Source organism: Pleurodeles waltl, chromosome 8 (genome assembly GCF_031143425.1).
Source record: "Pleurodeles waltl isolate 20211129_DDA chromosome 8, aPleWal1.hap1.20221129, whole genome shotgun sequence".
NCBI lineage: Eukaryota > Metazoa > Chordata > Amphibia > Caudata > Salamandridae > Pleurodeles > Pleurodeles waltl.
The window spans coordinates 557065713-557093397 of record NC_090447.1 but is presented as its reverse complement, the minus strand read 5'-3'; the positions used below and the strand labels follow the sequence as shown (position 1 = coordinate 557093397).

Genomic DNA, 27685 nt, shown 5'->3' with positions numbered 1-27685 from the left:
CAGAGCAGCATCGGAAACCCCAGACCACAGTTTATGTAGGAGAGAGCTTAGGGAGTAGTGGGGTGAGTGGTAGGAGGCTAGGTATTTTTTTCACATTTTGGACATGGAAGAGAGGCCATGTTATGTTTGGCTCACTCTTTACTCCTCTGCTCCTGAGTAGGACTTGAAAGTAGGGGCTTGTGTTTGGGGGGCTATACCTAGCATAAGATAATAGATGGGTAAACAATGAATTATGGGTATGTTTTTCATCTCGGAGTTCTGTGTGACATCACAGACAACTCAAACTTTGCTCTTGTTGGCTTTTTGACGTCACTCAGATCACCTTGGTGAAAAACTGTTACTCATCTCTAATTCTATATATTATGGATGGCTCTCAAAAAGAGCTATTAGCTTGAATAACTTCATTCTAAATCCAATATTTACTGCTATGACATAGCAACAGTTGATAACCAAACATGTTACCCCGTGGGAGCCTGTCAGTGCAGCAGTGGTTGTCTGCTTTGAATGAAAGCAGAAAACACAGCTGCAGGAGGTGGAAGAAAGACAAGGAAGTGGTAGGGTTTGAGTAAGAATAGCACGTAAGATATTCTTTTCATATTTGGGACACAAAGTAGAGGTCATATTATGTACGGGTCTCCATTACTCCTTTGCATCAGTCTAGCAGTTATAAGCAGGGCAGATGATTTTGGGCCATATATATTATACAAACATAAATCTGTACCTGAATTACAAGATGTTTTTCACCTTGTGGTTTTGAGTTACATCATAGACAACTTCCCTATCATTGGTAATATGATGTCAGTCAGAACCCTAAGGTGAAATCACAGTTTCCTATCAATAATTCAATATGTTTTTGCTTGTTCCCGATGGCAGTTCAAGCAGTTTATTACAACCAATGTATTGTAGCATAGACTATCGCATATGTCATTGTTGTGGCTAACATCAGGTGCATCTAATCATGGCAGCATGTCCATACTAGAATCTTTGTTAACTGAAAAATCTAGTTTTTTGGGGTACCTGTGGATATGGTATACAATGAGGAGTTCCATGACAAATATAGATGAACAATGTGTAATGTTGAGAGACTCTAAGATGACTTGCAATATGCCTTTAACATAGGGTAGGATGATTTCTATTCCTTATACTACTTGTCCACACCCTCAACCTTCCACTAATCATATTTAATTATTTGGCTTTATTCTTCTTCTTCTGAAAGAGATGCTATGATTTTAAGCTATTTTATATATTGCTTTCAATAGTGGCAGTATTACAGGCAATATGAACACTTGCCAATAAAGCCCTGCTTCCTTACAGTGAGACAAGTACCCATACTTCATAAATGGCCACTTGACAGCTAATTTGCATGGAAAATAGATGGGGAAAAGGAGCCAGGAAACTAGCTATCCCTTCAACTGCTTACCGCTGTAATTGGTCTCAGTGCCACGCCTTTCACATTGCCTGCTGGCACCCAGTATTGTGTTATCCCAACTCATGTGCATTAACATATTACATTTGAGGAGCAATGCCATTTTCTTACCAGAACAGAGCATCAATGTCACAAATTATACTTTAATAAGAAATCAGAAATATGTTCACTATAATCTGAAGGGCAACATCATTTCACTTAAATGTGTTTTAGTTTGTAAGGCACATGTCTAGCTTTAATGTGTGCCCAAATTGGCTATGTCTAGATGGAGGACAGACAGGGACTTGGACCAGATTACAAAAATTTAGTTTGCTAATAGTTATTGTAAGATATGATATTTTCCAAGGTGTCCCATTAACCTGAGTCATTTAAAGATACACAGCTAAGCAGAAGGCCTTTTCTTTTGTCTGGGAACTCCACTGAGAAATGCTGCATTTGGCTGGAAATAACAGGGTTTAAAAAAAATATATTGAGGAACCATATCGCAAAACTATTACACAGAAAGAAAACAATACAACAACACCATAATACGTCAAAATCACAACAATGACAACACAATTCAGTGTCACCCTGCAACATTATCTCGCCACACAATGAAGCACAACACTAAATCAATATAGTGCACCATTGACATATTGAGTTTAAAATATCATTGCTGAAAAATGTCACTGGAAAAATATTTTCCATATAGAGATATTGGAAGTTATAATGTTTTCTGCATATGGTCGTCAAGCAAATTAAGGTAACTATTAGCTTAAGTATAACTCTAGGCTTTGGTTCAGGGACAGGATTAGCGCTAGGAGTGCATTTATATGTATAGTGTTCATTATGTATTTAACTGTTACATTCTAAATATATGCAATACGCATACCTCAAAAACGATATGCCATACTAAATAAATATAAACAATATTATAGCAGAAACATGCCTATGACAAAAATGAACCACAATATTCTGGTACTGGATATTCTGACATACAAGTTAGTACAAAAACATAAAACAATAACAAACCACAGCAAATAAAGAAAACAAAACATATTCTATCATAACAACTCAATAACACATCAAAATTATATTGTTATGATGATTCCTTTTTGGTTGTGACATTGTGTTGTGTTTCTCCGTTGCAATAAACTGCTAGTGTGTTATGTTTTAGTGTGGTTGTGGTATGTTGTGTTGTTGTGTTGCTGTTGTTTGTGTTACTGACCTGTTTTGTTGTGTGTATTGTTGTTTTGTCAATGTTCTGCATTTGTTTCTGACTGTTTTACTTTGTTTTTCTGTTGTGCTAATGTTGTGGTATTTTGTTGTGCTGTTCCATAGTGTTGTGTTCTTGATTTGTTGTGTTTTTTTCATGAAGAGCACTTTGTTGAGGATTGTTAGGTTGTGTTTTGTACCTCATCTGCAGTCTACTTGCTTCAACATGCAAACTAATCTTCTCAACAGAAAATCGTTAAAGTGTTGGCAACAATCACTGTGCTCTTAAACACCAAAGACATGTAATGGATTATATTAATTTTCCCCACTCACCACATTGTGGTCATATTTCTTAATTTAGGGGTCACAAGCCAGTTGCTTAGCAGTTCAGGCGGCAAAGGCACCTCCTCTGGTGGCTCAGTATTGATCAGCTCATCCATTCTGGGTATTCCTGAATATTCTGTGGGAACATTTTGTCAAAATGGTTCCAGTTACTACAAGACAGCACTTTCTGAAAAAGGTGTCAGAAATCCTGGCATTTTTTAATTTGCGGGCTTGTTTTTGAAAAATAGGCAAAACTCCTTTGCTTTGGAGGATTTGATGATTGTCATGCCTTGATCCACTGTAGTGCACATGGTGGTCCCAGACATGAAAGAAGCTGATGGGTATTATATCCTAGAGGAGGCCTTTGAAAGGTGGCATTTTTGTTGGGCATTGAGTGATAGGGCAGCCATTTCCAAGAGATGAGTCAGCTTACTTTCTGCCATCAGAAAACCAGTGGTTTCCCCATCTCTAAATGAGGTAGGATGACTGCGTATTGGGCAGATGGAACATCTGCTCATTTTTGGTTGATATACTTTTGCCACCCAACTCTAAATTGAGACCATTGGCAATGGGGTCATAATTAGAATAGATCACTACCTTTTATCTAGGAATTTATCAAACGCTGATTAAATATTCAGCTGCTTATGTCAATGATTGTTGTTAGAGGCTCAGAACTCAAAGCCTTCTTGTGTGCTTGATATGATAAACTGTAATGTTGTCATTATATGATAGCAACCCAGGCCAGCCAGAGGGTGCACATAACCACTGAGTTGCCTCCTAGTTCATTATTGGCATTGTGTCAGGGTGGGGGAGGAAATGATTCTTTCTAACTTCATGTGTGAAAACTGGCACATTTAAAAAAAACACTTCTCAATGCACTTATTTACATCTGATGTACTAAGGTGAAACCCTTTTGCATATTGATGTGTTAAAAAATACACGTTTTTGAACAATTGAACAAGATGGCTTAAAAAAGGTGTTTTTAAAGTCAAGTGGTACAGGACACCTTATGAGCATCATTTTTTTTCACTTCAGTTCACCTGTAAATAAGTGCTTGCCATGCACTGAATATCTCTATGAATGTTAGTGCTTTGTAAAGTAATCAACAGCCTAGTGCTGCTGTTCAAATGGGGCCACATGTAAAGGTCAGAAGGCTTTGGGCAGGGCACATCGTGAAGTCATATTTCAAGGTCCTATTATATGTGATAATAAAGAATAAAGAATCAAAGGGAAATAAAACAATTGCCCAGGATCACACAATTTAGTCAAGTGGGTAAGCTGGGATTGATCCCAGGTGCAATTCAACCACTAGATGTACATGTGTCACTTTCCTACAACCACCTTACACCTACCCCCCTCATGACTGCTGCACTGCTGGCATCGGTGCGACCCTCGGTCTCCCACAGGCTGACGTTTTTGGCCCCTCAGAAAATGTTTGTAAGTACTCATGGTGTAGCATGTTAGTACTTATATTATAACATAATAAAATCTATAAGCGTTTTTTGGAAATGCCAGGGAATTCTCCCATCCCTTAGAAACAGTGGTTTGATGGATTTAAGATTTATCTAGGAGCAATAGGTGCATTCCTTTTAAGACCTGACAGGAAAAAGGTTTTTTTGTTATATTCATTGGGGTTTGAGGGTAGTGAGGTATTGAAACATCTTCCCAACATATATGTAGCGGAAGGGGAGGAATTGAATGGGTACCATGAAGTAGTAAAGAAAGCAGAAAGGAAGTTTGACATTCAAACTAGTATAGTAGTCTTGAGACACACATTTTTCAAAAGAACACAAACGCACAGAGAAAACGTTGATGCTTCCATTAGTATTTTGTGCAAGCTGAGCGCACAATGTCAACTTGGAGAGTTTACAGACTAGTTGATATGAGATCAGTTTATTGGTCATTGCATAGACAAACACATACAACAGAAATTGCTTACAATGGGTAATCCTACATTGGAAGAGGTCATCAGAATTGCGAAAAGTATAGTTTTTCTCAGTTATCTTTAAAGCGATTAAGCTAACCTACCACATTGAAGGAAGGGGTCAATGCTTTCCAGAGTGTGCTTGTTTTAGGTGTGGCAACTATCCTGATAGCAAAAAAGGAAGGGGTGGTTAAACTAAAAATGTAATGTGCTGCTATTGTCTGTGGTTCACTACACAATACAATGTGGATTCTGAGAAGATCCCCTTGCAGGAAGATGCAGTGTCATTCTGGGAAGGGCAGAGAATGCCCTAACAAGATTGTTTTGAGTTCTTTCATGAATCGAGGCCTGAGTAAGCAAGTCCTATAAGCAATGAAAGTTATTTTCAAAGTTTGGCCATGTAATATGAAAATGATTGCTGCTGAATGTTATAGGGTTGGCCTACAGACAGTTTTAGGAGGTTGGCCAACCTCATGTTTTCCATAAAATTACTATAAAATATGTACATATGTATATATATATATACACGCTGAGGCTTTCAATCAACCGTCTACATCAATTGATCATTTCAACTGTTATTCACATATTACTTCTCCCCACCACTCTCCCCACCACAGCACATACCAGGGAGTAAGGGTCAGCCTACTTCATCTATTAGCTGTTTTGCACTGTGAGAAGCAACATTTTACCTGATCCCATGTGCACTGCTGAAAAATACTGACTTCTGTGCCAGTGTTGCTGTGCACGGGCTAATGACCTGCTCCTCTACGTTTAGCTTTTTATTATATTTTGCTCAATATTGTTTGCATATTGCCTATGTTTTCCTGAAAATAACAACAGAAAAGGCAACACATGCTTCCAAGGCAAGATATTTTGGTTTTGCGAATGCTTGTTTTTATTTGCCACCAGGATTTTCTGCTTGGCAATGGCATGACAGCTTGTTATCAGAGTAGTGCTGCTTAAACTTCCTCTTAAATGCAAACGTCTGAACAGTTGTCTTTTAATAAGAAAATAACATTGATTTACGTATTACCTATTCGTTTATTGGTGATTTTTAAGGTGCTACATGATAAGAGGAAGCCAGTACAAATTGTGTCTTCTAGCGTACATTATCATATTTCCAATAATGAATTTAACTACTAAAGTACCTGATGTCCTCCGATTATCTATTTAGTCCGTTTTATCACTAAAATTATTCTTCCAAAGAGCAACAACACGCTTTTCTTTTTTATTCCAGGTTTTCAAAATGAGCTACAACAAGTTAAAAGTCATCACAAGCCAAACCTTCCAGGGCCTTTCAGGGCTAATGAGGCTGCACATTGATCACAACAAAGTTGAATTCATCCACCCCAATGCCTTTATCGGGTTAACCTCCCTGAGACTGCTGCATCTAGAGGGTAATTTGCTGAAACAGCTGCATCCCTATACCTTTACAACCTTTGGATTCCTGGATTACTTCAGGCTATCCACGATCAAGCACCTTTATTTGTCTGAAAACAAGATTAATACACTTCCAGAGAAGATGGTAGAATCCATGCCACTGCTTGAGAGCCTTTTCCTGCATGGAAATCCCTGGGCCTGCGACTGCAAGATGAAATGGCTCCTTAAATGGGATGAGCAATCTGGAGGTGAGAACATAGCTCCACATCTTTGGGCCAATCACAATTGTTTTTTACATAATGATATCATTCAATAGTCTGAGTAAAAATGCAACAACATTATGTCTGTTTCCCTCATTTCCCCGTCCTTCCAACAACATGTTTGTTACCTTGAACAATTATATAGCAATTTCGTGCAAAGTTTTGCTGCATATTAAAATGGTTTGATAAACTGTAAGAGAAGTCTTCATTTATAGAAGAATGAATGATCACCTTTTCATGATAGAGGTATTTTAAAAGTAATACTAAATAACAAGAGCGGATTTGGTCCGAACTCATGCAAGATGCATAAACAGTGAGAGAATTTTAAGTGTAAGTGCTCCAAGGAAAGTATAATTTTGTCAGTTGGAGTGCTGACCGTACACAGGAAGAAGGGCAACTTGGTGCCCTTGCTAAAGCATCCTTTTATGATAATTTATTACACATCAGGACTCGTTTTAGGTCAATGAATCTTTTGACCCAGTTGAAAGACACCTTAGGACGAGATAGCTAATTAATATGTCAATCAATACCTCAATAATGTCATCAATATTTATCACAACAATACATTTCACTTTAGTCAAAGTCATTAATCAATTCAAAACTACTACCATGACCTTGAAGTCATGAATACCCACACCAGTTTAGTAGAATTTTATGAGTTTTATTCCCTATTGATTACAATTCTAAAAGCAGATGCGTTAATCTCAAAACCAAGAAACATAATAGCATAGTCACGATGTGGCAACTGTGATAAGATTTCATTAAGGCGAGAATCACAAACATCAGAACATAACACGGCGTGAACATAAATCACTTTAGCAAAGTGTCAATAATGCATCAGTTCAACAAAGCATAGATTCGGTTGTTTGTCTATTTGCGTCAGTTTAGTGAACACCTGTCCTAACCACTAATTAGCATTAGCATGTTGGGCTTCATGCAAAACGATTTAGAACAACAATTTGGAAAGCATCTAACTATGGTCTCTATCAAAAGTAAGCAGTTGGTACCTAGAAAGGAAAAGCAAACAGACAAATCACAAATGCATTGTCATAATTACCCTCCAAAGTTTAGGCCAGCACACAGGTTCAGTCTTCGTTTTCAGGACATCAGTCAAATCGCCATCAGTCAGAACTCAGCTTCGTGGCAAAAAGGGGCACTTCCCTCATAAAGAGGTAAAGTGTAAAAATGGGCAATCTAAGGACGAGCATGATTCTAAGCGAACCAATAAGTCACCAAACAGAGTGACAAAGTTTCTGGATAAAATCAATAGCATTCCCTAACCCACCTAATTGGTCCCCTGTGTCATGGGTTTTTATCCCTTTTTCGTTGTACATTCCCCAAAATTCTATTAGACATCTGCTATACTCCACTATCTTTATCCAATGGGAAAACACATTATGTCATTAATCTTTCACCCCATATTATTTTACAAGTCTCTCATTGGTTCTCCTGTTCGATGTCTTCAGAGGTGGCATGTCCGGTATAATTTCATCCTTCTGTAATTCTTTGCACATCTTTTGGTCAGTAACTCCATTGTCTTCACCGGTTTGAATGACCTTGTACATTGCATTAATCTACACTGTTGAATTTTGTTTTAATAATTTCTACAAGCAATGAAGAATTTCATGGAAACGGATCTAGTATGGTTACATTTCAGCTTCTAGTTTGAAGAAAACAAGAGGTCATGTCCTTTTGCGAGTCAGCACACTGCAAGATAGGAAAAAATACATTTAATATGAGAGCCAAGCAGCTAAGCTTCGGCTCATGCTAACTTAAGGCCTACAAGCATTTCAGCACAAATTCAATAACACAATGATTAATAATTAGTATAGAATCTATTCAATATAACATTTTATAAACATTTTAATCATCATTATTAGTCCACGTATACATTGACGGCCACTCCCCGTGGTCACATTTCAGGTGCTCGTTTAAGCAAAATTTTACTATTACAGTTTCTATGTGGCATTATCACACATTAATTCATAAACATTTCATGTTAATATAGATTATATAAGCTACGCTCTCTCACCCTTTTACATTTTCCTTAATTAAGCTGACATTCCGACAATAACCTCATGGTTGAATGCGAACAATGCTAAACGCAGAGCTTTCATGGTGAAACTGGGATATCATTTGGAGGCAGGCTGTACAATCTATTTTAACGTCAAAACTACTTTTCAGCATCAGATTCCCAGTGGTAGAAAAGTTTACAAAGAGTGGCATTGACGTTTAAGGGGGAAAAAGATTTATAGTTGGCACTAATTGATTCAAGAAGGAACCTATGACTCTGAGAGCACACCACTGATTCTAGACCATGGGTACTCACAAACATTTTCCCAGGGGCCGCACTGTTTGGTCTGTGATGTGACCAAGGGCCGCATTGATGCCAGCAGGGTGGCGGTTGGAGGGGTGGGGGGTGTAGTGGGAAAGTGGTTGTAGGGGAAATGAAGCATATACATCTAGGGGCATATTTATACTCCGTTTGCGCCGGAATTGCGTCGTTTTTTTTTTACGCAATTTCGACACAAAACTAACTCCATATTTATACTTTGGCGTTAGACGCGTCTAGCGCCAAAGTCCATGGAGTTAGCGTCATTTTTTAGCGTGGACACCTACTTTGCGTTAATTATATGCAAGGTAGGCGTTCCCGTCTAAAAAATCGACTCCGAGGCATGTGCGTCGGATTTATACTCCCGGGCAAAATTCACGCCCGGGAGTGGGCGGGTAAAAAAAAATGACGTACGGCCGCTTTTGCGCCGTTTTTTAGCGCCTGCAAAAGGCAGGCGTTAAGGGACCTGTGGGCTCTGAAGGAGCCCAGAGGTGCCCTCCCATGCCCCCAGGGAACCCCCCTGTCACCCTTGCCCACCCCAGGAGGACACCCAAGGCTGGAGGGACCCATCCCAGGGACATTAAGGTAAGTTCAGGTAAGTTTTTTTAATAATTTGTTTTGTGGCATGGGGGGCCTGATTTGTGCCCTCCTACATGCCACTATGCCCAATGACCATGCCCAGGGGACAGAAGTCCCCTGGGCATGGCCATTGGGCAAGGGGGCATGACTCCTATCTTTGCTAAGACAGGAGTCATTTCTATGGGGGTTGGGAGTCGTAAAAAATGGCGCAAATCGGGTTGAGGCGAAAAAATTGCCTCAACCTGACTTGCCCCATTTCTTGACGCCCAAGCTCCATTTTCCCCAATGCCGGCGCTGCCTGGTGTACGTCGTTTTTTTTAACGCACACCAGACGGCGACGGCGGCTAACGCCGGCTAACGCCGGCTAACGTCATTCAATAAATACAGCGCCCCCATGGCGCTTCAGAATGGCGTTAGCCGGCGCTAATTTTTTTGACGCAAAACTGCGTTAGCGCAGTTTGGCGTCAAAAAGTATAATTATGGGCCCTAGTGTCTGAATTGCGCAATGTGAAACCAGAAACTTGGGTATAAATCCCGGCTTCTCCACTTAACCAAATTGTGTGATCCTAGGCAAATGTTTTATTTCACTTTACCTCCTTTTTCTTCATCATCATATATAAGAACCTTGAAATATGTCTTCAGGATCTATGCTGTATAAAACCTTTTGGGTCTGATTTAAGAAACTATAATATTGTTCATGTATAATAGAAACCCAGCCCTCCCAAAAAGTTCACATAACAACTGACTTGCCTCTTAGTTCACAGTTCACATTGTTGTCAGGGTGTGGGGGGTGGAGGGGGAATGAAAGTTTGTAAATTTATGTTTGAAAAATATCACTTTAAAAAATACTTCTCAATGCAGTGAAATAATCGTGTGTACTAAGGTGAAACGGTTCTGCAGATTAATGAAATGCACTTTTTGAATTTCAAACAGATCATATTTTTATACTTTTGCTGCAAGATGTCTTTAATAATGAAGGTGTTTCTAAAGTTGAGTTCCAGGACACCCTAGTTACTCCCTTTTCAATTATCCTCCAAATAAATACTTGCCCGTTTATTTAACAATTGTTAATGCTAGTGCCAAGTCTAAACAGCAGCACAGCACAGTGTTGCTGATGACCTGGGGGCCACATGTAAATGTCAGGAGGGCCGCATGCGGACCCCGGGCCCTACTTTTAGTATCACTGTTCTAGACCCTTTGAAGCTGTTCTATTTTTGGGCCAACACCCTTAGAGTCAGGACAGTGAAGTTTAAGGAAAACAACAAAACAGAAAATGGGACTCCAAACAACCACTGTGTGGGTCTGGAATATAGGGTAGGTAATAGTGTGATAACCTTATAGCCTAAATATCGAGAACTAAAATTTCAAAAGATATGTATATATATATATATATATATATGTATATATATATATATATACATATTTATATATATATATATAAAGAAAAAATATATATATATATATACACACACACACACATATATATACACACCTCCAAGGAATGTGGGGTTAAGAACAGTACATCTAGATATTCCTATATGCACTTACCTTTCTTTATGTTGGTCCTCCATCTTTTGGGTAAAAGTTTAGGGTGTCATAATACTTCCTACTCCATATTTCCTACTACAACCAGGTGCCATAAGTCATTTTTTCCTCAGTCCCTTTCCATCATCCCCTTTTATTCATGGACAAGTGCTTCACTAGCGGTTCTAGATTTTTGTCACTGTTTGGAGAAATGACAGTAGATTTGCTGTGGAGCCTGTGCCGCCCGGAGAATCCACCCGTAGTGCAGCAAAGCGATGACTGTTTGGTATTCATACAGGTGGCTTATCCCCGCTGCTCTCATTTTGTGCATGTGGGTTCTTATGATGGACTTAGCCTTCCAGTCAGTGTGAACCATTTGTAAGCTTTGTCAAAGACATGGAGCCTCTTAGAAGACAAAAGGGATTGCAGCTGTGGTAACCAGTGTTCGAGAGAGGATGTGTTCCAGAGAGATAAATGGCATGACATGAATCTTAGATCAAAACAAAATAAACACTGATAAAAAAAAGTAATGACATGCTTTTATGTTGCACAAACTTTAGGGCATATTTGCAAGCCCCGTGGTGCAGGGCAGCGCAGCAAGTGACATTTCTGCGCTGCCTTGCCCTGCACCGCAGGGAAAGGGAAGAAATGGACCGTCTTTACAAGATACGGTGCATTTCTGTCTGTTCCCACTGCACTGGCACACAAATTGCTACCTAGTGCCAATGCAGGCACCTTTGCACCATGGTGCAAGGGTGTCTGCCTTGCCAGCAGGATTATTTTTATGCAGGTAGGTGAACGTTCCTGCACAAAAACAATCGTGGGAGGCATTTTCCTGTATCTATCCGTGCTGCAGAATACAGCACACATAGAAAATGGAAACAACAAGGAGAAATTAAGATATTTCTCCTCATTGTGCCACTCCTTGGGAGACATACAATTTGATGCATTCCAAGTTTACAGATTCTTGTAAATCTGGGCGTGCCTCAAAATCCATGGGTGTTGCATGGAAACACCCACTGCAACGCCCATGGTATGCCTCCCTGAGGCAGTGTAAGGCAATGCAGCGACTTGCACTGCATTGCCTTACACCATATCTACAAGGCCATCAAAAGCCATGGAAAGTGGCTATGCGTGGCCTTGTAGATATGGGCCTGCACTATGCGCCGCTGGTGAGCCACAAAAAGTGACGAATGGGCGGTGCAACAGGCTTGTAAATAATCCCCTTCATATTCACTACTGCGTGACTTACCCTGCCTTGCTGAAGATTGTCAGTGCCAAAGGTTCAGAGGATGACTTAAAAACAAATGTGGGATTGTTTGACGTAAATTAATGAAGCTGTGCTATGCTCTTCAAGGTAATTTAGCAGAAGCAAGGATTTACCAAAAGTATTACTGGTTGTTCAAATACATGTTCAATATTTTTTTAATATACCTTTGTTCTGTGGGTTTTTATTGTGAATGATGCTCTTGTAGTGTTTTCTTTGCATGGAGTCTGGTTCCTGCATACTTTGGGGTAGATTTATGGAAAGTGGCCCTGCACTTAGTGCAGGGCCACTTTCCCTGCACCCCTTAGCACCCCCCTACCGCCACCATGTGTGCGGTGTATTTAAAATACGGTGCACCATGGCACAGGTTAGGGGGCAATAGTGTCATTTCACATGATGCTATTGATGTAATCTCATAGATTTCCTCATGCCATTTTTTGGACTCCCTTAACGGGGGAACGCCCCTTTGCATACATTATGCCTGGTGCAGGCATAATGTAGCGCAAAGGGTTACAGGGTGGCGCAATGCATGCATTGCACCACCATGTAAGTAAAGCACAGGGATTTCGGCCTCGTTTGCCCGAATAAATGTAAAAAATAATGACGTTAATGTGGCACAAGGTGGCGCTAGGGCATTATAAATATACCCTTTTGTTCGCTAGGAGAATCAATTTCTTGTGTTATTCTCCAGCATGGCTAAATTTTTTGGGGCTTCCATGGTCACACATTATGAGTGTTTTCATTCTTTACTTTGTTAGTGAAATTTTCGATGCTCCAAATTATATTCTTAGATATCATTGTTATTTCATATTGAATACGCGCTCTTTGTTTTCCTTCACCTGGGGCCAGGGAGGAGCTGCAAGCCGGATAGGGCAGGAGCCCTTTAAAAACTTAATAGCGCTCCCGCTCGCGGGACGCGCTCTTTATTTTCCTTCACCTGGGGCCAGGGAGGAGCTGCAAGCCGGATAGGGCAGGAGCCCTTTAAAAACTTAATAGCGCTCCCGCTCGCAGGCTCGCGGACGCGCTCTTTGTTTTTCCTTCACCTGGGGCCAGGGAGGAGCTGCAAGCCGGATAGGGCAGGAGCCCTTTAAAAACTTAATAGCGCTCCTGCTCGCGTGACGCGCGCTGGCGCGCCCGGGCGAAGCCCGGGCCAAGGGCAGGCCCGTCTTGTGCCCGTCTGAGACCGAATGAGGCCGGGCTGGGCCACAGCTCTTGATTTTTGTTTCTTTGTGCTTCTAGTGGCATTGAGTGAGCCCTTCCCTTTTTCCTCAATATGGGGAAGCGCAAAGCACGCGCTAGCCCCGATCCAGCCTCAATCAACTGCAAATCTTCTAAATCCAATAGAGAAACGCAAATACACTCTAACTGTGTCTCCAGAGAAATCGATAACTTAATTGAGGAAGTGGAATCTATTCTTAAGAAAAAAGAGTGTAACGCTGGAAAGAGAATGAAATCTGGATCTCTGCTTCCATTTTTGATTACCGGCCCAAATAAATCCTCCGATGCTTTGTCTCTGCCATCTTTGGCCTCCTGCCCCGCTATCTCCCCCGCCTTGTTTGGCCTCCCCCCCTCCTCATCTTCAATCCTGTCCCAATTTGGAGGCTGCCCCTCCCGACTCCTTTTTCAATGGGATCTCATGCGCAAATCGATTTTCTGCTCTGGCTCTCCCAGATCTGGAGGACGTCATTCAGCCTTTGTTTCCTTCAGTCTCTAACTCCACCTGTGATCCTCCTAGTGAAGATGTCTTAACACTGGTGACCAGTCTGAAACGAGAAGTTGGGGAACTGAAGAGCTTACTGATTGAAGTTCTAAAACTTCTCAAAAAACCTGAACCAACTCCCCAGTGCACTTTGCCACTTGTTTCAGCACAAGTTGTCCCTTCTTCGGTTCCTGCTCCTCTGCCAGTAGTTTTGCCACCGCCACGAGAAATTGACAAGGGTTTTAGCTGCAGTTCTTACTATAGAAACCATTCGTCTTTAGCTCCTGCCCCTCTTAGCTCTGATCATTTTAGGGCCCGCTCTACACTTGTGCCTGACCAAAACTGTATTGACATGTGCAACGTTCCCCAACTTACATCTCACAAGAGGGAAGATACATCCTCTCTTATTAACAAGGTGTTGCACTGGATTCGCCACAACAGGGGCTGTGGCTCTATTATCCATGCCAAAATTGTCTTTGCTTCTCGTGTTTGAGGTTGCATTGGAGGGCGGGATACCATCAAACTTAATCTTGCTAATCCCGCTTTAGTTAAGGGGCTTCTGCAGATGGAAGCCCGCAATCCACCAAGAGCGGATCTAGATATTTTTTTTAGAGAAAGTTTGCCCGTTATGGATGACAAGACCTTGTTCTCTTGCCCTCCTAGGGCTATGACTGTAACGACTTGTAACACTCCTGTTTCTGCTGCCCCCCCCTGGTTTGTTGCCCTTTTTCAGTGACAGAGCTGCTATGGTTTGCAACATCAAAGCTCTTAATATCCGAGACCCCAGTTGTCCAGGGGATACATCTGATGTGGACTGACTACGCCATTACTCTTCTGGCAAACCCTGTGCTCCTCACTGTCAAGAAGTGTCTCCCCTAGGATTTCAACTAGTCACAGGGATCAATTCTTCAGGGGCCCCACCTTGTATTACTAATGTGTTCCCTGAACCATCTTCTAATGTTGACTCGTGTAAGCTGGGTTGCAGTACTGCCCCTGGGAAACTACTGTCTTGGAACGTAGCGGGCATTAAGAGAAAATTATCTGACCCAGAGTGGGGGGCCTACGTTGATTCTTTTTCCATATGAATTTTCCAGGAAACCTGGTCCAAGGACTGCGTGTATAGGCAACGCTATTGCTGTTTTACTAAAAAGGCAACTCAATCTACTAGGAGAAGGGTGATTGGGGGGCTATGTACCTGGGTCAAGTTAACCGAGATGGGCAGGGTCAAGGAAATTGCGGTTGATTCCTGTGATATATTAGTAACAGCAACATGGCCACTGTCAGGTGTTCCCGTAATATGTATCAACATTTATAATAGACCAGGTCCTTCTAATTTTCAGTCTGATACTATCCATCTTCTGCACAACCTTCTATCAGAATTCCATTCGAGATATCATAACATCATTGCAGGTGACTTTAACGCTCAAATCGAACTTGACTCAGCCTTTTCTGAGTCTATTCAGGTTGAAGACGAAGTGTGGAACATCCCCCCTCTTTCATTCCACTCAGTTCCTTGTATCCACCCCCCTAGGGTGATGCAGATAATAGACCTTGCTGTCACATATGGCCTCTGTTTCGGAAATGGTCGATTTCGAAATGATAACCCCGCCAAACCTACCTTTTTTAGAGGTTCTTATACCAGTACTCTGGATTACGTCATTCTTGATCTACGAGTCTGGCATTTCATAATTGATGTGGAGGTTCGCTCGAGGTGTACCAGTGACCATGCCCCCCTACAAATTGTATACAATGCAACGCTTTTTAAAGGGCACGCCCCTCTTCCTGCCTTGGACGCTCCCAAAGCCTCACTGGAATTATCCAGTAATAGGCGTGCGGTTAGATGGTCTTCGTTTGTGAAATCCAATCAGCTTTGCGACAAGCTTTGTGCTCTAGTTCCCTGCCATCAGCTTTTCGATGATCTTATTGCATTCTCTCCCTCAGAAGTGATGTCTTCCCATGAGGCTCTTTTTGCAGATCTTAAGGAGCTTTTTACCAAAACCCCTCTAATACACAAGAAACCCCTTGTATCTGATTGCAATTGGTTTGATAAGGAGTGTCGGGAAGCCAAGAGCCTTCTGTCCAAAGCCTTAAAGTCAAAGAATAGGGATGCCATTGTACATGCGAGACGTAATTACGTTTCTATCTGTAAGTCATCTAAACTTAAACACAAGGAAAATCTATGGAAATGCCTGGCGGAGGCGGCCAGTGCTCGTGATATCAAACTTTTTTGGTCTCTGGTCTCCCGTAGAGACCCTGCCCTTTCACCCACCCCTGAGTGTCACATTGATGCAGAAACCTGGCTCTCTCATTTCAGGGATCTGTATGGGTTCTGCCCGGATCTGGACAACTCTTCTCCTCATCTTCCATTGTGTCTTTCTGCTGTCTCGCTTTTCACATTAAAAGAAACAGGGTTGGCTATTCGTGCCCAAAAAACAGGGAAGGCTCCCGGTCCAGACGGTATCCCTTCGGATTTGTATAAATCAGATCTACCCGTATGGACCCGGTATATCAACAGGGTTTCGAATAGCATTTTGACAACTCGTTCTTACCCGGACTCGTGGAAGATGGCAATTATCGTTCCCATCCACAAAAAAGGAGACAAGAGCACCCCAGGGAACTATAGACCAATTAGTCTATTAGATAACCTGCAAAAAAAAATCTCTTTCCAGCTCCTAGCTAGACTTAAGTACTGGATATCGAAAAATCAGGTTTTAAGCCATCTACAGGCTGGATTTAGGGACAAGGTCAGTACCATTGATCAGGTCTTCCGTTTTATTACCATCAAATGGAAGATCGTTGACGCTGACCGAGGCCACTTATTTGTGGCCTTTGTTGATTTGAAATCTGCGTTTGACCTTGTGCCGCGTGCCAAGCTCTGGGAGGTTCTGAGCTCCACTGGAATTCCGGGCCCTATGATTAACATTATCAAAGATCTCTACTCTGACAATTATGCCAGAGTTCGTTGGGGTTTGGCTGGCGAATTGTCCCCAGCCTTTCCTACAGCCTGCGGTGTGAGGCAGGGGTGTGTTCTGGCGCCTACTCTATTCTTATTGTTCATCAATGCATGCATCCCATATCTTTCAGATCCTTATGGCGACGCTCCAAGTGTGGGTGGGCAAAAGTTCCCTTGCCTTTTGTTTGCGGATGACACTCTGTTACTTTCACGAACTGCAATGGGCCTTTCAAGACTGCTCTCCCGTTTTATGGATTTCTGTAAGGACCACGGGTTGGAAATTAATTCAGTAAAAACCAAATACATGGTCTTTGGGGATAATAGGGGCAGAATGAAGAGGCCGGTGTACTTAGAAGGTGTCCCTCTCGAAAGAGTGGGCACCTTCGATTACTTGGGCATCAAACTGGAAGATTCACATCTTTGGCACGCCCAGCGCCAGAAATCCTTACTTTGCTTGAAGCAAAGGGTGGGCGGCATTGTTAGATTTGCCTCTAGATCGCCCAAATTCGAAATGTCCCCTGCCCTTGAAATATACAAAGCTCAAGGTAGGGGGGGAGCCTTTATGGTGCTGAGCTCTGGGGCCATTGTAGTCTGGTGGACTTGGCAAGGGCAGAAAATACATTTTTGAAAATGCTGCTTAAAGTTCCCTCCAGCAGTCCATCTTTGCCCATTCGAATGGATCTAAACCTTTTTTCTATCTCACAGATTGCTGCCCTAAGGCCCTTGTTATTCTGGATTCGACTTTGGTCAACAGATGCTCTATCCACCATTTCGCTGCGGGCTTCTGCCCTTGGTGGGCCATAACACTATCACTAAAACCAAATGGTGTGTTTATGTTAAACAGTCTCTAACTCATCTAGGCTTAGGGTCCTACTGGATGGACCCATTCTCCATTCCCAAAAATGCTGCACAGGTTCTGAAGGACGCTTTTTGGCACAATGTCCAGATTATGCAATTTGCTAAGATTGTCCCGCTCTCCATGTCGGACAAGTTCTTATCAATCAAATGTAATTATGAACTTGAGCCCTTCATGGATATTGCACTATCTCCTTTTGTACGAGCTCTCTTCGTTAGATTCAGAGTAGGGTCTCTCCCCTTATGTTCTTTGACGTACAATTGGCCTAGTTCTACCAATAGTTCCAAGTTTTGCCCGATGGGTTGTAAAAGGGTAGAGACTGTTGCACATGTTTTCTTTTTTTGCCATGCTTACTTCAAACAAAGAGCCCTTTGGATTATCCCGCTTTGCAAATCTATTGGTGTCAGGTCTCATCTTCATGCTGAGAGAATTCTAAAATCTGATCCATCTGTCTAAGTAGTTTTTCCAGTGGCAAAATTTCTCGAAGCAATCTGGCGCCTTAGATTAGGTATTTTAAAGAAAAATACAGGGTAGTTAGTTTTTATACTTATTTATGTACTTCTACTTACTTGTGATGACATTTTACATTTTTCCTCTTAGCATAAAGTCTTTTTTTAAAAATTATATTATTGAGTATTTATGGATCTTGGGAAGTGGCCCATTGCCGAGAGGACCCTTTTATTGTTAAAAAACTCATTCTTGTTTATCCGGTGGGATTTTAACCTTCTTGTATTTTTTAATTCTCTACAGTGTATGTATTTTCTGTGTTTTTTTTGTATTTAACTGTCATTGTTTGTACTGTACTTTTATGGTATGTTTTCTTACTTACCGAAATAAAGTTAAATCATAATGATGATGAATACATGATGTGGATCACATCTATCATTAGTGATAGGTTGCAATGGGCCTAGGGGGAACACAAACCATATACTAAAATAGTGGAATGTGAAAGTTGGTTTCCCACCTAGGCAACTGTAGTGTGTAGGGGGGTGCTTGGAGTGTAAGAAAACAGCAAGGGTAAGTAATAGACCCCTTGCTGGATAGATGAATGTAGTCTGGTTTGCGTTGCTGGATTCCGCCAAAAAGCCTTGGCTCACACAAAACACGTGGTTGGTAAAAAAATGGAGACAGGAGGGACCTGGTGGCCACTACCCTGGAGGGGGATACAGAGGGGGCTCTGAGCAACTCAGAGAGCCCTCAGAAGACCAGGCAGTGTGCACAGGAGTCCCACAGCACGAGGACAAAGGAGGTGAAAATAGAGGCCCACGCAGCACAACACAAATGATTCCCACACCGCCAGAGAACCACTCAGGAAGCTGTGCGACACAGGATAGAGTGCTGGGGGCCTAAGCTGTGCTGTGCATGAAGAACTTCTTGTAAGGATGTACACAAGCCTTGGCAACTGCAAGTCACGCAGTGCACGGGGGTACTGTGTTGCGTGGGGAGGCAAGCTCTTACCTCCCCCAAATTTGGACCGCTGGATGTTGGGACTGTTGGAGTCATTTTAGTCTACCACTCGTGTCGCTGGATCCACGCCTGTCATCTGGAGAAGGGACCCAAACCACTGGTTACTGAAGCAGAGAGGTGCCTGCTGAAGCAGAGAAGTGACTCCGTCACTCCACGGGAGATTCCTTCTGTTCTTCTGGTGCAGGCTGAAGACAGGCAGTCCTTGGAGGGTGCACAACCTGAAAACTATTGCAGTTGCTGGCAGGAGCTGAAGATACAATGTTGCAGAAGTCGTCTTAGCTTCTTTGTTGCAGTTTTGTAGAGTTCCTGGAGCAGTCAGTGGTTGATCCGTCGGTAGAAAATGAAGCAAAGGATGTAGAGGATTCCTGTCGGAGTTTTACAATCTGAATCTGAAGAAACACCCAGAGGAGAGACCCTAAATAGCCCTGAGGTGGATTGGTCACCTAACCATGTAAGCACCTGTCAGGAGGGGTCTCTGACATCACTTGCTGGCACTGGCCACTCAGATGCTCCCAGAGTACCCCACCACCTTGGAATCCAAGATGGCAAAACCCAGGGACACTCTGGAGGAGCTCTGGGCACCACCCCTGGGGTCGTGATGGACAGGGGAGTGGTCACTCCCCTTTCCTTTGTCCAGTTTCATGGTAGAGCAGGGACTCGTGGTCCTTGAACTGGTGTAGACTGGATTATGCAAGGAGGACACCATATGTGCCCTTCTAAGCATTTCCAGAGGCTCTGGGAGGATACCCCTCCCAGGCCTGTAACGCCTATTTCCAAAGGGAGAGGGTGTAACACCCCTCTCCTAAAGGAAATGCATTGTTCTGCCTTCCTGGGATTGAGCTGCGTAGTGACACGTTGAGAAACAGAGAGAGCATGAGCACTGGAGTTCTGATTAGCAGGACTCCAGTGACAATTTAGAAAACAGTGGCATACACTGACAAGCAGGCCATAAACCATAAGCACTGGGGTCCTGACTAGCAGGATCCCAGTGACACAGTAAAAAACACACTGACATAAGGCAGAAATTGGGGGTAACATGCCAAAAGGAGGGTACTTTCCTACACATGGGCATTGGCAATTGTGGCTCGAGCTACCCAATCTAATAGAGCAGCCTGATATTACATTTTAATCCTCTGGAATGTTAGCTCTCATTCTTCTATGTCTAATTTCAGCATCTATAGAATAGTGCAGGGTTTTCTGTCCTGTCATAGGCGCATCATTTTTTTGAATTCGTCAAAAAAAGACTGATGAACTTTTATCATAACATTAGAGAAAATAAATATAAAAAAGGAAGATTACCATTCTTATTAATGCATGGTAAGTGACAATGACTGCCATTGGCTCAATAATCCCTCTACTTTAGGCAAGGATGAGGTATCATTTAAACAAAATAGATTAATAAAATTAGTTGTCACAAAAATCCCCAAATATCTAATGGGATGGTCAGTAGAGAAGTGGGCCCACATTTCCACAGGTAATACGGAATAGAGATTTTAGATATCAGGGTTTTCTGATTTGGAGTGGTTGTGTTTCTAGCCTACTACACGTGTGAACTCCACAATTCTAGCGAACATGTTTTAGATGTTAGTTTTGTCTGTGACCAGATACACTATCATATGATCTGAGAACAATTTAAGTTTTGTGAACAATTTTAGTTTTGCTGCACCGTTAATCGGAGCCTTAATGCACTGGCCAAGGAATCAATGAATAGCCCAAAAATAACAGGTGGCATGGGACACCTCTGCCTTGTTCCTGCTTGATAATGATGTGCCCCATTACATTGAAGTTAATTAAAATGTTGGCTTTGGGCTTTTTTTTTATATAAATTATGCAGCAGGGTGACCAGTTTAAGAGGAAACCTACATTTCATCAATACCTCCCACTGTACCAAATAAAAACATTTTTCAGCACCTAACATGATAATAGCTGTTTTGATGTCACTGGCTGAGTATTAGTTGATGGCTTGCACTAAATAATTAAGGTTGATAGATATCAATATTATTGGTAGAAAACCGTTTTGATTTATTATTTTTGTGAGAATGATATAGTCACATGTTAATAAGTTGATTGGACGATATGAACCACAGCTTTCTGATGGCTTACCTTTTTTTAAAAAGCTTATGACCGCCTCAATGTAGGAACTAGAAAGGTCGGTACCTTCTAAAATTTCATTGAAGATTGTGACCAAAAGTTTGCCTAGTTGGTTCATAAAAAGCTTGTACACTTCTATGGGTAGACGATTCACTCCCAAAAGCCTTTGCATTAGGGGGCATATTTATTGCAGTCTCCACCTCAGATACTATAAAAGGAGTGACTGCTACAGCTTGCAGTTTGGCTGCTAGAGCAGGCACCCTGATAGCATTCAAACTGTCATCAATGCTTTCATTTGCAGAATAAGGTTCTGGCTAGTGTTTGTGAAAAAAACTTGTCTATTCCAATCTGGTAGGGTAACAACTATATGGCTTATTTACAAGACCATTGCGTCGCTGACCCATATCAACAAGGCCACGCAAACGCCACTTTGTGTGGCTTTCATGTTTGTAGATATGAAATAAGGCAAAGCAGTGGAAGTCACTGCGTTGCCTTACTCTGCGTCAAAGAGCCATTTCAATGGGCGTTGTGGTGGGTGCTCCCCGCAACACCCATGGATTTTGACGCATTCCCAGATTTAAATGGACTTGTAAACCAGGGAATGTGTCAAAAGCCTATTCCCCAAAAAGACTACACCCCTCAAGGGGTGTCAAAAGCCCATGCCCCGAAGTTACGCCCCATCCCATGTTTTTTCACTTCATATGTGTGCTGCATTCTGCAGCAATCATAGAAGGAGAAAATGCCTCCATTGAATGTTCCTGCACAAAAACAATCATCCCTACAACACAGACACCTTTGCACCATGGTGCAAGGGTGCCTGCATTGGTGCAAGCCAGCCAATTGTGTGCCAGCACAGTGGAAGAGGACAGGAATGCAACACATTTCTGCCCTTTTCTTTTGATGCAGGGCAGCCCAGCAAAGTGACTTGGTGCCCTGCCCTGCTTCAAAAACTAGTAAATAACCCTTTATATTTTTAGCTGCGTCCAAAATGAATTTAACCATGCCATTGTTCATTCTTTTCTTTCTTGACCATGCTAAATATTGGCCTACATGCTCACTTTATTGATAATAACAGTGTCTAGTTATCATTTTGTTTTGCTTGCTGATGTTTTTTCATTAAAACATCTATTTATTGAAAGTTTCATACTTACATCAACAACAGTTAATATTAGAATTGTCTTGCATCCCAGAATAAATTTCAGAATTAGTTCAAGCACCACCATGCTCAAATCCACCTACCTGCTCATTGGGTGTTCATCTTGCATTTCTCTGTCTATTTGTGGAATCACCATCCCCTAAGTCCAAGTTCCCCCGTACCAGGCCCCTATAAGAGTTCCAATCATTCCAGATTTTTTCCCACTATCAGGGACACCCCCTAACCTCATACACCACTTTTTAAGCTAACATGCACCAGCTGATGTCTTGCTTCCAGGCCACCCCATGCTTTTGCTATATTTCTCAAGCGTTATCCATGTCCGCTGTAGCTTTTCAACCATCACCTCCCCATAAATATTAAGAACATACGATTTGGTAGCCCCCCTCCACCAGACAGTCCACAATGTCAGATCAGAATAACTTTATCAAAGGGCAGTCCCATAGTATGTTGAAGAAGGACTCAGTCGCCCACATTCGACTAAGCAATATGCGTCCGTAGCCCTTCCCATCTTTACCATAGTCATCCAAGCATAGTAGGAGCAAAGGAATATCCGTAACTGCACCAGTCAGAAGCCTGACCATATGACCAACTCCCTTGGGGACGTGAGGGCCTGTTCACACTCTCCATCTCCAATGCCAACCATCTCCCAATCCCATTGACCTCTCAAGCGTTGCAAAGCATCAGGTGTGTGGTCTACTTTTTTTTATAGGTCAGTGATGTGGTTTTTTGGGGCATGGGATCTTCAAGCAGTCTGTCTTTCAGTGGGTAGGACTCCACCAGTTTATTTCCCATGGCAGAACCGCTCTGAGCACATGCCGGAATTGTATATATCAATATGTCTCAGAAGGTGCTTCTCTCTGTAAGTCGGGCAGGGAGGTAGTGTCTACCTGGGTCCATATGTCCCACACTGTGGAGAGTTCTATATAGCGCCAATTTGTGAAAACCTTGTTGCCTTCACAGTGTACCTAGAATCTCAGCATCCCAAAGCGGTGTTAGCTGTGTAACAGTGTTTTTTTACCACAGGTAGGCTGTGACTTCCTTCCAGAGGTTCACTGCCACACTGATGGCATCATGCAAGTCAGTCACACTCCCACTACCATATAGGGCTTTTGGGTATCCTTGCATTCCCAGAACATACCTCTCTTTCAGGAGCACCGGCTCTGTCTGCAACAGGAACACCCAGTTTTTAAATGTGCTCAGGTGCACCACCAACTAGTATTTCTGAATATCAGGCAGAGCTATGCCTCCATCAAACCAGCCCCTTGTAAGCTTGGATGGTGAAATTCTCGCTGGCCCCCATCCCACTGCAACAACCAGATCTCTATCTTGATCACTTTGAAATAAGATTTGAGGATCTTTTATAAGGTGTTTTGCAGTGCAGGTGCAGGTAACGGAAGCCTGTTAATACCACAGTAGCCACACTATCCCGTGGCAGCTGTGGGACCCGACTTATAAGCGGATATATCAGGGATTAATGCCAGTTCATAGTGTAATGGAAATATTTGCCAAAATTTGTAATAATCTGCATCAATCTCACCAGTGTTAACGCTGGGTCAGCATCGTAGAGGAGCACCTCATCCGCATAAAGTGACATTTTGTCTCCCCAATGTCCCCACCAGTGCAGCCCTCTGACAAAAGGATTCTGTGCCATCCATGCCAAGAAAGGTTCCAGGGCCAAAGGAAAAGTCAGCGGGGACAGGCGGCAACCCTGCCAGGTATGCCTCCGGAGTTTAAATCCCTGAGAGCGACCATCATTAATCTTAACCTTTGCCATCGGGCCAGTATAGAACAGGCAGACCCATTGCATGAAGTGGGGGCCAAAGCCTAGCTTGGCCAATATGGCAAAGATATAGTCCCATTCCACTGTGTCAAAGGCCATTTTGGCATCCAGGGACAGCACCAGGGCCCTCTCGTGTTATTTAGCCCTCTGGCCCAGTACCACATAAAGGTGTTGAAGATTAAGCATGGTGCTCTGGTAGGGCATAAATCTCAACTAATCCGGGTGGATCAGGGAGCAGATCACTTTATTGAGTTGCATAGTCAACACTTTGGCTAATAATTTAACCTCAGCGTTTAAGAGCAAGATTGGTCTGTAGGAGATGCAGTCATCCAGCGGCTTCCCCTCTTTGTGTATGACACTATGATTGCAAGTCTCTGATCCCGTAAAGAACCCCACTGTCTACTCTCTTTTTATATCTTTGAGAGGTGGCGGGCAAGCTTAGTTGCCAATATTTTGTATAGCTCAATTAAGATATAGTTTGGGCCCATGGCCTTCCGGGAGTAGAGCTCCCTTACCGCTGTCTAAGAAATCCTAATCTGCCTCCGCCACACCCAAAAGGTGAATGTACTAGAAAAAGGCACTGCATCATTGGCCATTGTAGTTACATCTGGGAAGTATAGCCAGGAGTAGTGTGCTCTGAATGCCCCTGCTCTACAATCCCTTTCCCTGACCAGTTCTCCTATCTCTGTTTTGACTTCTAGAATCTAGATTTGAGACTAATCTCTCTTATCAAGGCAAGCCAAAGGCTTGCCCATTTTATTCCCAACTTCAAGTAGGTGGTGGTTCGTGGTGCGATGAATCGCTCAAGTGGCTTCAGTGGCCAAGTCATTATATTTCCTTTGTCTTATAGCCAGAGTATGTCTCACTTCTGGTTTCTTTTCTGTCATGAGGAATTGCTTCTACATCAGTATGTCCCCTTCAAGATCATCAAGTTTGGACCTCTAGTCTCTCTTTAAGGATGAAATAAGAGTTATTGCCTGACCTCTAACCGCAGTTTTAAATGCTTCCCAGAGAGTTTTTGCATAATCAACTGAAGTTAGGTTCTCTTTAAAGTAGTGGTTTGTACTTTTGATGAGGCCTTCTCATATAACTTGTTGTTTCAAGTACTAGGGGTTTTGCGGTCGGGTCATCCCACTGGAACCGGGCCTCCAAGTGAACGTTGCCCACACCAGGGAGTGGTCATAGATCCCCCTTTCTAAATGTCAGGAACCTAAGTACTGATGCACCTGTCAGTGTTGTATGAGGAGCTAATAAACGCGGGAGAGGCTCCCATTTGCAACCAAGTGACAAATGTAATGCTGTCCCCCATGGGTGTGCACACCAAATATCACCCTCTGCCAAGGCGGTCAGAAAACCTGAAGGTGGATTCTGGGCCATCCCTCTGTGTCATGGGGACAGCAATCATACTGCTCGCTGACCACTCAATTAAAGCCACCGCCCACAAGTAGCATTTTGACTGGTAGTTGCAGTAGCAGGGATCTCAGGACAAGGAGAGTGGAGGTGTTTATGCGTAGCGGCACATGTACTGAGCAGGCATTGCATGGTATCCCCTATCCTCACCCCGCCAGTGCGATAAAATCTCCAATGCTAGTCTGGCCATGTGTTGTACCATAAAAGGAAGCATCCATTTTATTAGACCACTACTCCACTACATCCAGCTTTATAACCTGCATGTGCCATCATTTTATAGCCCCATGTGTCAAGAGCTCGGTATGTGTTACCTAACATGTGTTTCCTGTAACAGATTAATGTTCAGAATGTGGCGTTAATGATATTGCAGTACCACTCCCCTCTTAATTCTGTCCCCAAGCCCACTACCATTCCAGGACATCATCTTCAAGGAGGTTCCACCAACTAATGTGGATCTGTGGCATCAGCGCCCATGGGCACTGTGGGGCAACCAACCAGTATCTCAGATCCCAGGGCTTGGCAAGGAAGGCCCAGACAGCACCTATCTCTAGTGCAATTGACAGTGGTTGAAAACAAACAATAAGTAACCAAATCAACAAGCACAGTATTCCAACCAATCCCCCACTACATGCAACCCTATGGCAGACTTAGAACTGCACCCCCCCAACATTGCAGAGTGCCTGTAGCCTCAACAGTAATATATTACACCGGAATACAGTGGTCCAACCAGACATTAAGCTCCCTTCTGCCACTCCCTCTTTGTCCTACTGTAAACCTGTTGTCTTGCTAAAAGCCAATTGGCAGGCAAGTCTGCCATTAACCCTGTAGTATGCTGATCTTCTCAGGGTCTCATAGTGTCCATCACCTATGTGTGTTTTAGGTAAGTGCTGGTTGTTCAGGGCTTCAACCAGGGGCAACACTTGAGGCCCCTCAGTTCCCCCCCAGGCAGGGATCCTGTGAGTCCATCCTCACTGGTAATTGCTGCACCGCCTTCCCTGCCTCATTGGTGTTAATGTGGTCTCTCTCCATCCCTACATTGTATCGTAGCTCGGCCCGACTGCCTTCCCTCTTCCCCCCAGCAGGCTTCCATCCCTTGAGGCAGTTCCAGGCCTCATCCTGGGATCCAAAGTGCCAAGTTTTTCTCTCCGCCACCACTCTCAAATTTGCCAATAACATCATTTAATATTTAAGGTTGTGTTGTCTCAATATACTTTTCACCTCATTGAAAGTGCAGCGGAGCTCCTGGACTCTGAGGGTGACGGCCGGGAAGAAATTGATAGCTACATTTTCATACTTAAGAGGCAGCCCCCAGGGGGAAGTCTAGAGGATAGCATCAAGGACTCTGTGATTAAAGATGTAGGAAATGATGGTGCTCTCCAGTGCACCTGGTCCAGTTGGAGGACCAAGGACCCTGTGCGCATGTTCAATTGAGAAGAATTTAGAGAGAACTTTCGGCTCCAGTTCTTTTAGGATAAGATCCTCAAGATAGAGGTCAACCCTTGTCCCTTCTGCCCACTTCAGGACCCTAACTACTCTAACGTAATTTCTTCGGGAGCGACCTGCAATGTCCTCCAGCCTGGCCTTCACTACCTCCATGCTCTCCCAGAGGCTGTCTACTTGATATCTCAATGTCTGTGTTTCCATCCTGATGGCTGTTCCCTGCTTCCTTCACTTTCTTTCCCATTTTGCAAAGATCACCCCTGATAAGCTTCTGATGTGACAGAGTAAATGTATGTCTCCAGGGAGCCCCGGACCCCCTGTTTTGCTGCCATAATGTCTTTCAGTGTGAGGTTCTCACAGTTTTGGGAGGAGCCTCCTCTGGGGTCCTGTGGACCCCTCACCGCTGCTGCCCTAGACATTTCCTTGGGCAGTGTCATGCCTGCCACAAACCGTTTTCCAGATGCAGCACGGGTGGAGTTCGTCTAATTTAAATGGGCATACAGGAACAAGAAGTTGCTTGACGTTCTAGTTGTTCCCGGCTAGCAGCTCCCTGCCAGCGGTTTCACTTTTCCTGCTTCCGGGTCCCTTGCACGCTGCTTCAGAGTTCTCAGCGGCTCCTCTTT

The 27685-nt window shown here is 43.0% G+C and overlaps 1 protein-coding gene across 2 annotated transcripts in view; it reads left to right on the top strand.

The window, feature by feature from the left end:
• Positions 1-27685, top strand: part of MXRA5 (matrix remodeling associated 5) — a 282386-nt gene that overhangs the window by 191117 nt on the left and 63584 nt on the right. Inside the window, exon 4 of one of the 2 annotated variants that reach the window (XM_069204616.1) lies at positions 6106-6496. The exons of the other annotated variant lie outside the window; for it this stretch is intronic. Coding sequence (XP_069060717.1) covers positions 6106-6496 — 391 coding nt within the window. The remainder of the gene's footprint in view (positions 1-6105; positions 6497-27685) is intronic. 2 annotated transcript variants of the gene reach the window in all.